The sequence below is a fragment of the Crocodylus porosus genome, unplaced genomic scaffold (assembly GCF_001723895.1).
Source record: "Crocodylus porosus isolate Cpor-Errol unplaced genomic scaffold, CroPor_comp1, whole genome shotgun sequence".
Classification (NCBI taxonomy): Eukaryota; Metazoa; Chordata; order Crocodylia; family Crocodylidae; genus Crocodylus; species Crocodylus porosus.
The window spans coordinates 67,355-77,880 of NW_017728930.1; the positions used below are offsets into that span (position 1 = coordinate 67,355).

At 47.1% G+C, this 10,526-nt stretch overlaps 2 protein-coding genes across 6 annotated transcripts in view; both read right to left on the bottom strand.

Moving 5' to 3' along the window:
* TMEM25 (transmembrane protein 25) overlaps positions 1–1,589 on the bottom strand; it is a 3,163-nt gene extending 1,574 nt beyond the window's left edge. Inside the window, exon 1 of the mRNA XM_019543114.1 lies at positions 1,489–1,589. Coding sequence (XP_019398659.1) covers positions 1,489–1,589 — 101 coding nt within the window. The remainder of the gene's footprint in view (positions 1–1,488) is intronic.
* Positions 1,590–4,446: 2,857 nt separating this feature from the next.
* Positions 4,447–10,526, bottom strand: part of KMT2A (lysine methyltransferase 2A) — a 41,680-nt gene continuing 35,600 nt past the window's right edge. For 2 of the 5 annotated variants that reach the window (XM_019543065.1, XM_019543068.1), the window contains 7 exons: positions 9,924–10,094; positions 9,262–9,336; positions 7,998–8,172; positions 7,412–7,519; positions 6,833–6,916; positions 6,314–6,443; positions 4,447–5,187 (listed from right to left, as the gene is read on the bottom strand). In XM_019543065.1, the coding sequence (XP_019398610.1) occupies positions 4,912–5,187; positions 6,314–6,443; positions 6,833–6,916; positions 7,412–7,519; positions 7,998–8,172; positions 9,262–9,336; positions 9,924–10,094 (1,019 nt within the window). In that variant the 3' untranslated portion in view covers positions 4,447–4,911. Of the gene's footprint in view, positions 5,188–6,313; positions 6,444–6,626; positions 6,689–6,832; positions 6,917–7,411; positions 7,520–7,997; positions 8,173–9,261; positions 9,337–9,923; positions 10,095–10,526 lie in introns of all 5 variants that reach the window. The other 3 variants (XM_019543066.1, XR_002102498.1, XM_019543067.1) reach the window with 3 other exon arrangements.

Consider the following 10,526-nt stretch of genomic DNA (forward strand, 5'->3'; position numbering starts at 1 on the left):
CACAGGCAGGCGGGGCAGCCATAAACTTGACATGTTTATTAATTAAACTATCACTTAAATAAAAAAAAGTGCATAGAAAATAAACATGTTTAAAAACTCCTTTTGTTTTTACAACTATGTACACGGGTTTTTACATTCAGGCTCTCGCGAGCGTTCAGCATTTCTCACGATTAAAGTATTTCCTTCGTCCCCGGCAGGGAGCTAACACTGATGCACTTGAGACGCGTTTCCTCCTGTTTTTGTTTTTTTGTTTTTAAAACCAGAATCTTGGAAGAACACAAGAAAAAAAAAGAAATCAAAAGCTTCGTTATACATGATACGTTGTCAAGAAGTGTATCTCTAGAACATAACCTTGCCGTTGTAGAGCTTTTATTTTACTTTTGAAACAATTATTCACCTACCTGTATTTACTAAAGAGACTGTTAAGTTTAATCAAAGAAACACCACAAGTATAGTTCTTGGTTGATAGACAAAGCTACAGTACCTTGTTAAAAAGATACCAGGAAAGCACAGAGCACATTTTTCCCTATATGCAGGTGGAACCCCAACATTCATAACCCAAAAAGAAAGAGAAAGGAAAAAGAAAAGAAGAAGCCCGAGTTGTACAAGTACTGACTGGTAACACTGACGGGCAGGAACGGCCTCAGGCCGGGGAGCTCCGGGGGCCGAGCTGCGGCCGGGAGCGCTCCCCCCGCCTGCAGCACTGGGCACCGGTGCCGCACGAACCGCCGGCCCGGAAGTCCACGGCTCGATTTCTTTCCCGCCTTTGTTAGCAACTGTAACACAATCCTTATCTATAGTGTTAAGAGAATTAAAAGCCATGGACCGATACTCAACTAGGCTTCATTACACGGTGCATTACTATATTAGTTCCTATATATATATCATATTTATAGTCATTAAAAAAAAAACCAAAAACTTGCAGGTGTGTTGAGTATGGACCAGTAGTATGGATCTGAATGGCATGATTCTGCACAAAGACCATCTCACTGAAGAACCTGGTATTGCTTTCAAATAAAAGAAAAATCCAAAGAAAAAGAAAAGAAAAAAAAAAAAAGAACAAGATTATACCCAGCCCTTTGCAATGACCCGCTTTTCCTTTAAAAACAAAAAAAAACAAAAAAAAACAAAAAAAAACCAACCTTGGTTTGTACAAATAAAAATAAACGCCTTAAAGTTTGACTTTTAGTATTTTCAGATATCATGATCTATGTCAGTCCTTATAAAATATACATTCATATATTGGGAAGCTGCACTGTGCTCACTGTTAGCTGAGCAGGACAGGGTCGGGGTGCTCAGCTGACACGAATCGCTGGAAACAAATGCTAGCTGCCAAGGCTCCTGCCCACCTTCCTGCTGTCGTTTCAAATCCTACGTGAACAAACACCTCCGCGCCAGACAGACCGGTGAGCAACAGCAGAGGGGGAGCCCGAGGGACGCCAGCCCAGCCTGCAGGTCAGCACAATTCAGCTTCTCTGGTTTACAGACAGTTTCACTGGCCACAGCGGCTCCCGGGGAACGGCAGCCACAACAGGTATAGCAGCAAAGCATTCAGCGAGCCGGATCTCCACCAGATCCGGCTGCTCCATCCACCCTCACAGCAGAGGTAATTCCTGGGGTCTGGTTCTCAGGGGCACTCGGGTGGCATCGCATCGCTCCCGTTTGCTCCTTCACTTGGTTGAACCCTTCCTAATTCAGAGGGGCTTGGGGCAGTCCCTTTCCCGATTCAAGCTCCCTCTCAGCATGGGTTTCTGGTGAGGACTGTTTTGCTGATCAGGCAGCTGGGAGCTAAACAGAAGTTTGGCAGGAGACAAGAATGGGATTTTGGTCAGCTACAGCAACTGCCTCGCACTCTGCCAGACCAAGGGAAACAGTGGAGGGCGAAGGAGAACAAGACTGGACTGAACTACTTTGAAATTGAAAATCCGTGGGTGTACCCCACGTCGGGACCGTCCGCACGCTGCCATCGAGAGCGGCGCCTGTGGACGCAGGGCCGAGGGTTCCCCAGACAAGCTTCCGGGCCTCTGTGTGCGTGCGTGCCCAAACTGTCAGTGCATCAATTCGTCTCGATAGCCAACGCAGCTTTGATTTGATTTCTCCTTTGAAAACGTTTACAAAATAATCACACAGTGCAATAAACAAAGGAAACCAGCCATTCCTGACCCTTCTGAGTGCCGCCATTCCTTCTCGCGTCAGAGGAAGAGGTCTTTGGGGCTGGATGGCACAGGTCAGGAGTGCTAAGCGGTGAGCCTTAAGGAGTTATCAATCAGTGCTGGCCACTTTCCACAGGCACAGCAGCCTCCGACTCTGCTAACCCTGCCAACGGCAGGTGCCTGCCCACGGGACCGGCTGGAACCGGCACATCACAAAGGGAAAGCACTCATTTCCATGACACGGGCGCTCTGGGCCAAGCGCCCGCATGAGCCCGAGTCCCAGAGCGCAGCTAACCCAGAACAAGAGCCAGGCCGAGGGCTGGGGCGCTACCGCTTCACTACATTTCCACAGGACCGCGGTTTCATGGTTGGAGAGCTGGAAATCTTCCTAAGGGGGAAAACCCACTCCAAACCTCTCCTCAGTGCATCTCCTTTCAGGACAGCGCGGTGAGTGACGGGAGACTGGACCTTCCCTGCGACTCAGCGCGCTCCGGAGGCGAAGCGGCAGCGACCCCGCCGGAGCCGCAGAGACCCCTCGCGCTCAGCCAGCACCTCGGCAGAAATCGACAAGAGACGTCCATTCTGCAAGATCCAAGCAGATGGAGTGGGATAGGAAATTCGCATTTCCTGCGGAGTTAATTCATCCTTCTGAGTCCTGAACCAAAAGGCTGGAACATGAGAAGACACTGAGGATTATTCCCCTCCCCTTCCTCCTCGTCTAGGGCAGGGCACTGCCACGTGGCAGGCAGAGTCATGCCGCCTTCTGCTCAGGGGACAGGAGAACTGTACCAAAAAAAACTTCTGAAAAGTCAAATTCCTCCCAAGTAGGGCAATTCTTCCCTCTGTCCCCACCTCAACAAGTCTACATATGATTACGGTCCAGCCACTGCTTCCAGGAAACAGTTACTTAAGTCAACGAGGCAGAACAAGATTAAAAGTCAGATAAAAATCAAAAAGTACCCCCTCTCTGAAGGATCAGACTGTGTCCACCCAGATATTTCCTATAATCGTCCTATGAAAATAAAAAAATCATTAAAAACCGATTCTCTTAAATTAGGATAATACCACTGTTTAAAAATAGCCTCATCATAAGTGCTTCTCCCTATGAAGTGCTTCTCATAGAAAAATATACAAAATATATTTACATTTATAAAATCTTAAATACTCAACTGTAAACAGAACAGTAAAATCCAATGACTTAATTTAGCAGGTCTGGGGATTTTTTTTTTTTTTTTTTTAAATTTTAATTCTTTTGAAGGCGTGGAGCAGACCCAAACAGGATAGGGTTATGCTGCTTAGACCAGGACAATAGTGTCATTCAGTTTTGCTCTTAGAAGTGGGTTTGCTATTTCAGTTTCAGTACAAGGATTTAAATTGTGGCAGCGACAAACTCGTCTCCTAAACAGCTGAGCCTTAACAGAAGTATTTGTTGAAAGTGGTTAGTGTTTGTCTTTGCATTTCTAGCGAGCACTTATACTCGGTTTGGGTGCTTATTCCTATGTCTGATGGGGGAGAACGAAGTAACTGTATCCTAGAAACGGATCAGAGGAAGGTGTCTAGAGAAATCGCTCATCTGCCCAATTCGTATCCTACTATGTTATTTAAAGTCATCTGATCAGAGCTTCTCCTGCTGAAGCCTCTGCACCTGCTCTTCCCACGGTCTGCCCTGGAGCACTACCAGGATGCTCCCAACGCAGAACAGCAGCCAGTTATCCTCCTTTGCCCACAGATTTCTGCCTCCTGGGCTGGCCCGGGGCGCGCGGTGGGCCTCTAGCATTTCAGTGCAACTAGAAGAGCCTTCAGCTCCTTCAAGAAGGGAGAGGGCCCATTTCTGAAAGCAGGAATGCGGGGAAGGGGACGGGGGTGTTGCTGAAGTGCGAAGAGCTTTCCTCAGAGGTTTACAGTCTTCACTGGAAACCCTGAGCAGACCAGCCGCTTGGTAACAAGTTAGCACGAGCCCTCTCCTTCCCTTCCCTACATGCAGCCAAGACTCTCTTTATACAAGTGCAGGAATTTCAGAGGGAAATTCTTTTCGGTTCACTCACAAGCTGCTGCCATTTGTCCTGCCCCCACGCTCTTCCTGGGCCACAACAGAGAACAGCCCAAGCCAAAGCGATGCGCTGGGCCACCCGTGCCGCACAAGGCCAGGTCCCAGGCAGCTCAACAATAGTGTTTTGGAGATGCATAGCAGACGGAACAACAGAGACTGAGAAGACGGTGCCGGAGCTGGTTGGTGGGACAGTCTCTGTCTAGGAGACAAGCCCAGCCAAATCCTGTGCTTTTTTTTTCTCCCCCCCCCCCTAAACTTGTGACACAGCAAGCAAAGGAAACTGAAAACTCCACATTCCTGCTCCCAGCAGATTAATCATGCTGAGCTGAGACTAGATCAGAGACCGCTGTCTGCAGCTGGGTCTGGGCGCGTTTCCATTCATATCTACTTCCTTCCCTCTCCCACCCGCTAATCTCAGCAAAACAAACAAATGCCGGGGGAAGAAAGAGGGCATTGGGAAAAGCAACACAATCCTACTGAGGATCTTCTCCGATCGCCCATGTCTTTCATAAAGGTAAGTGTGCGCATGTGAGACATGAAGATGTGGACTCCAACAGAGAAGTACAGCCACCACTTAGGTCCCCGAGCCCAGTCCATCTTCATTCTGGTCTCTGTCCCCCCTTTCCCTTGCAAAGACCGGGGAAGGGATGCATTGTAGCTTTGGTTCACCCCAGGCCCTTCAGGGCTCACTTGCAGCTCACAAAAGTTCTAGTTTAAAAACTTCCTGCACTTCTTGGCGCCGCAGTTACAGAGCAGCTTGTTGCTGGCATCCTCAATGGGGAATTTGTAGTCGTAAGTGAGCTCCTCCCCACGGTAGATTTTGCGCATGGCGAAGATGACGATGTGTTTCTGGCCATCAATGTTGATGACCCGGGAGTAGCAGTTGGGCTCACATGAGTGGTTGATAAAGCGGGCTGCATTCCCGTGCATGGTGGCATCTACCACCTCAGAGTCGTCAATACGGAACATGTAACAGCCAATCCCCTAGAGGAGAGAGAGGCAATTAGAGCTCAGGGGAGCCGAGAGCCCAATTCCCTGCTTGGACGCTGCTCCTGTCATGACAGCCAACCATCTAGCATCCAGGTCTTTGTGGGGCCACAGTCCCCTCTGGACGCTAGCTGCTACCTTGTTTGTAAGACACTTGTCTAAGTCATTTCATTCCCGTGTCCTCTCAATCATCTGTGGTTTTGATGCAGGCTGAGGCATTTCCTAACCCCCTGGAGGAAGTCAAGGAAGTGCTGGAAAAATCTGGGAATCCCTTTGGAAAAGGGGAACTCTAAACAGTCATCTGCAGTTCCTACACCTCCGGAAGCCTGCACGGCTTTCACCCCACCCTTGCATCCACAGACATTTACGTTCGCGGAACCGCACTGGACAAGGTCCAGCAAGGATTCGGGCCCAGCCTCTGCAAACGCCTCCTGGAGTTAATCATTCTAGCCTGCATTGGAAGTAGCTCGTTTTGAAGTCACCAGAACCATGTCTGAGCTCCATCAACAAAAAGCACCTGAGGCTCACAGATGTACACCCTTCCCCTTTCCTACCACTACATTAGCTATAGCATTCCTTTCCTAACATTATCCGGCAAGACTGATAAGAAAGAGGCTTCAAGAAGAGAACTACTGCTGTGCACACAGGAGAAACAGCCAAGCAAGGAGCATTTACACGTTTAGATTTTCTCCAAAGCAGACGTCAGAATTTCTATTTTTGTTTGGTGTCTACAATTTACGTGGCAAAATTCATCATCATCTAGTGGCCAACACAGAAAGAGCAGCCCAAAACCCTACCGACTCGGATCCTGGCTATGGTACCAAAACCCTCTGTGCCCTTGGCGAGAGAGTTCAACTCCTCTGCTTTCATCTCTCTGTCTACATTCCCTTACCCTACGGAGCGCCACAAGGAATACTCCTTTGGAGACAAATACAATGGAAACTCTAGGACTCCACAAACTTGGTGTATGCACGTATCAGAATTAGACAAGGCTTTAGTTTCATGATCCCCATTAAAGGCTTTAATCATCAGTTTCCCCCTCGGTGCGCTTCCTCTGACTCACAACAGGGGTAATGAGATTTATTGTGCCTTTTAAAAATGCCTATGAAAGCCCATAACTCACCTTACTGTCATAGTACTTCTCTCGTTTGTCAGTGAGGATGGAACGAATGACATTGCCTGAATATTCAATCACCATCTCACCTGCATCGATGTTCCTTTTGCAGAACAGGCCCCGTCCATGGATGGGAGACCTGGCAAAAGAAACAGCAATGAAGCTTGATCCTATTTGTCAGTTTAAGATCAGGAACACTTTAGTGCTCCTCATTGAAAGGGACCAAGGATTCAACCTCCTCACCCTGTTGCTATTATACAGTAGTACCCAGAACATCATCAGGTTCCCCACCCACCCACAGAATAAATGCCTGAGCTATTACCACAGTGTGCTGGAGGGAACAAGTGCTTTGTACTAAGGAGCAGCTGTTCAAAGATTTTTGACCTGAAAACAGAGGGAAGAGAAGAAGGAAGAAGGAAAAACCTCCTTCCCCCCCCAGTATTCTAGGCAGACTTTAGGATGGTTTCTTTTTTCCTTTTTTTGAATTTTGCACCCCTGTGACAGAGGCCCAGGCTGAAAGCACCATACCTGTAGACACCAACTGCCTCCTTGGAGGTTTTCTTCAAGTGCCGGAACCGCATGGGCATTGGCAGGTCCATACTAGTTGCCCTCCTAGAAGAAAGGCTCAGTTAAGTGATCACCTTTATTTAAAGAGCCACGTGTTAGTTGGCATAGTTTAAAAAAAAATATTAACATTTCATCATCATGACGCTGCAAACCGAAAGTGCCCTGAGAAAGCAGCCAGGATCGCTACCACGATCTTTACGTTTTGCATGCTGTCTGTAATTAGCCCCTTCTCCCAGACAACTCCTTACTTCTAGCTAGTTCTCTGTCCTGAAAAAGGGTATTCATCTCGTCTTCCAAAGTTCTGGTCAAAACAATTTGTAGTTGCATGGAAATAAAAGTTGAAGAACTTGCCTTTTGGGTCATCCTTGATAGTCAGTTCCTTTGCTAATGAACAATTCTCCTACAGCTTATTTTCTAGTGCTCTGCAGATTTTAAGTTGTGATCTCACTCTAGAAGGTGCAATAGATAAGATCAAGAGATCTGCTTTTTTATCCAGCTCGTGCCTCCTTTCTTTTGGGAGTCTTAAAACCTTCTGCTTACCGTGCCGACTTCAGCTGTACCTCTTCCTCTTCCTCATCGTTGGGGTTGTACTCTGGTGGCTGCCGGTGTTTAGAAGCCAGGAAATTGAACATGTCAAAGGCAGACTTCCTAAGGTTCAAGGAGCGAGAAGCGTTCACTCAAAATCCTGTTTCAACAGCATTTTGGTAGTTTTGCCTGCTGCAAGAGCTACGCCTACTTATTATCCTCTCTCCCCCCCTAGCCTGCTTCAATGCTTGCTCTGAATGAGTGCTCAACCCTCCACTGCCTGCAGCTTTGTAAGGCAGCAACGCAACAGTTACATCATTTGCCAGGGATGAATGGGTAGCAAGCTAGGCCACTCTGCTAATTTTAGTCTACTGCGGCCTGGCAAAGCCAGGCCAACGGACCGTGCAAGAAAGCGGTGTACACATCCGGGAAGACCTGTCATTGATCTTACGTTTGGAAGGTGCTAAGATTGGTTACTTTTTGCTGAAAGCTGACAGCGTGTTGTAAATATAGTGTATGCTTTACCATTTACCAGGAAAAGTCTCTCTCAACCCAGCCAGTGGATTTAGCAAACCCCGCCCAGCACAAAGCCCCCACTTGCCTCAGGTGGACTTCAGCCCTAGCAGAGCCATGTGGGTTCAGCGGGGGTTCATTGGCCTCCTCCGGTTTGTGAAACCTAAACTTGTAGTTGTGGCAGTGCTTTGCTCCGTAGAGCTGCTCAATGAGGAACACCACAGCATCGTGGATAATCCCCAGCATTCTCAGACCATTCACACCTAGAGAGAGAAAAAAGGAAAAGGGCTAAGAAACCAAGGCCATTTGGAAAATCCAGCAGCCTGGTACAGACTAGTGGACGCACTAGATTTAACTCCTGCCACTTGGTTAACAAGTTCTAATAAAAACTGAAAAACCTCTTGTTTCAGTCAAAGCAGCAAGAAATGTCCTCAAGATACTGCTGAAAAATTCCAAGAGGGTGGATTTTTGACACTATTACACTGGTCAGAATGCCAACTCCTATTATAGGAGTGTAAGCAGTCTTCGAGAAATCACACACTATTTGATAGCCTGCTCCTTTCACAGCATCTGACATTCACCTTTTGCTCACAAAAGCTTATGCATCTCTGATTCAGTTAGTCCAAGGTGTACCTCTACCCTGAATTCTGCCTGACTTCAGACTGACCCTGCTATCTACCTCCCCCTGTTTCAGTAAGAAAATACACCAGGCCTTATGACAAAGGTAGCTGTGAGCCTCTCTCTTGTACACTTCACTGTTACACCGGCACATCTCCAGAGAGAAAACGTCTCTCTGCTGTGTTAAACAACTTCGGATCAGTCTCACAATACATCAAAATAAGCACCGCTTTTGGAAAAGACCACGAATACCCAATTGGCCAGCCACCGTCTATTAAGAGAAACAGTTTAATTTGCCTAGATATGCATCTTTTAAAAAAGGGAATGAGATTGCCTAAGATTTGTACCACAAGCCTGTCTCTCTCAGCATGGAGTAGCTCGTTCCATGTGTCACCAACAAAAGCCACTACATTCTTACCAGCACAGAAGTGAGTGCATCAGCAGCAGTATAAGTACCAGCCCAAGTCGTTGACTCCATCCTTCTCACAAATGTAACTTTTGCTGCAGATACACTGGATCTCTTATTTACACAAACCTTGAGGAGTTGTCCCTGCTTAAAATCAATATTTGCTGACAAAGGTGCGTTTCTCCACCTGAAGCAAGCTCTCTCCTTGCCACCAGCCTTTTTTCTTCTGAAAACTTCTCATTTCAACATCCTCTCAAAATTGTGTGTGTTCTGTTCCTACAACACCCTGGTTTTCAGAGAAGGAATGACATAGGCACTCAGGTGCTACCTGCAAATGACAGCTGCTTCAGCCGGGCATTGGAACGAGCTTCCTGAACTTTGTCAATCAGCGATTTCCAGGCATCTGTGATGACAGAATAAAAGCCAAGATAGTAAGAGAAGATGCACATTTAGCCAGGGAGCCTGGAACAGGTGCCTTGCTGTGCCTCTCCACTTTCCCTCCTCACTCGGTCACACAGCTGTCTGCAGGATGGATGTGCACACAGAGGCAGCACATAAGAACATCTAGCGGGACCCTCCTGCAGCCGTGTGCTTAAGCCCACTGACAACTATACAGGGAATTGCAGTGAAAGGCCATGAGCTCACTGCTCTTGCACTTAACAGCTTCCACCCTCTGCAACAATAAATGTCTGATGCCAATGCAACTCAGATGTTCTTACGGTTTTTCATAACAGTACCCAGAGGCCATAAAGCCAGATCCATGTTAATCACTTGTTTTGTCCCATCCTAAAGCTATCAACACCATTGGTCAACAAAGTTAAACTAAACCAGACGCTCTGGCATTAAGGGATCCGCTTCACAGCTGTGTGACAAACAGAAGGGAAGTTTGTTTTGAGGAAGCTCGATGCAGAGATCTGTTTCTCAAAATATATACGTTTACCTTTGCAACAAAAAAAACTCAGAGCTGCAAACAATAACCACAGTTCTCACCTTCAAAGCTTTCCGCGCAAATCTGAAAGCCATCATCACTCGAGATCTCAAAAACCAGCCCTTTCTTTGGCTTCTTTTCACCAAGGCTCTCTTTCCTCTTTTGCTCCTGCTGCAGCAAAACAATAAGCGGGGAGCTGAAAGTACCTTCCTCTTCCTCAAGATTTTTGGAACCTGAAAAAAAAGCAGGCAGGCCAGTGTGAAGATCCAGGTGGACAGAGCAACTTTTCAGTTGGTCTCCCACCACTGATGAAAGGATGCCCTCGGGGCGAAGGGAGTTTCACTGGCTTGAGCTGATAATGATTTTAAAAATCCATCAAAACTTAGCACAAAGAGTTACTAATGTTCCAGGATCACGGCACAGGGACCTCAAGACTGGAACAAGCTACCAAACTGCCTCTTATGAGCATCCATAGGATTTATTAAAAAAGAAAAAAAGAATTACAGGTCTCCGATAAGGCTCACCACTGACAAAGAGGAGAAGGAGAGCTGCTGCTGGTGAGACGACAGCTTTACCACCAGCTGTTGCTGCCTACTTTGTAAATGGGCATCAGGTTGATGAGTAGATTATAGCTGCAAATCAGTGTTTTGGTTTTTTTGAGTTTT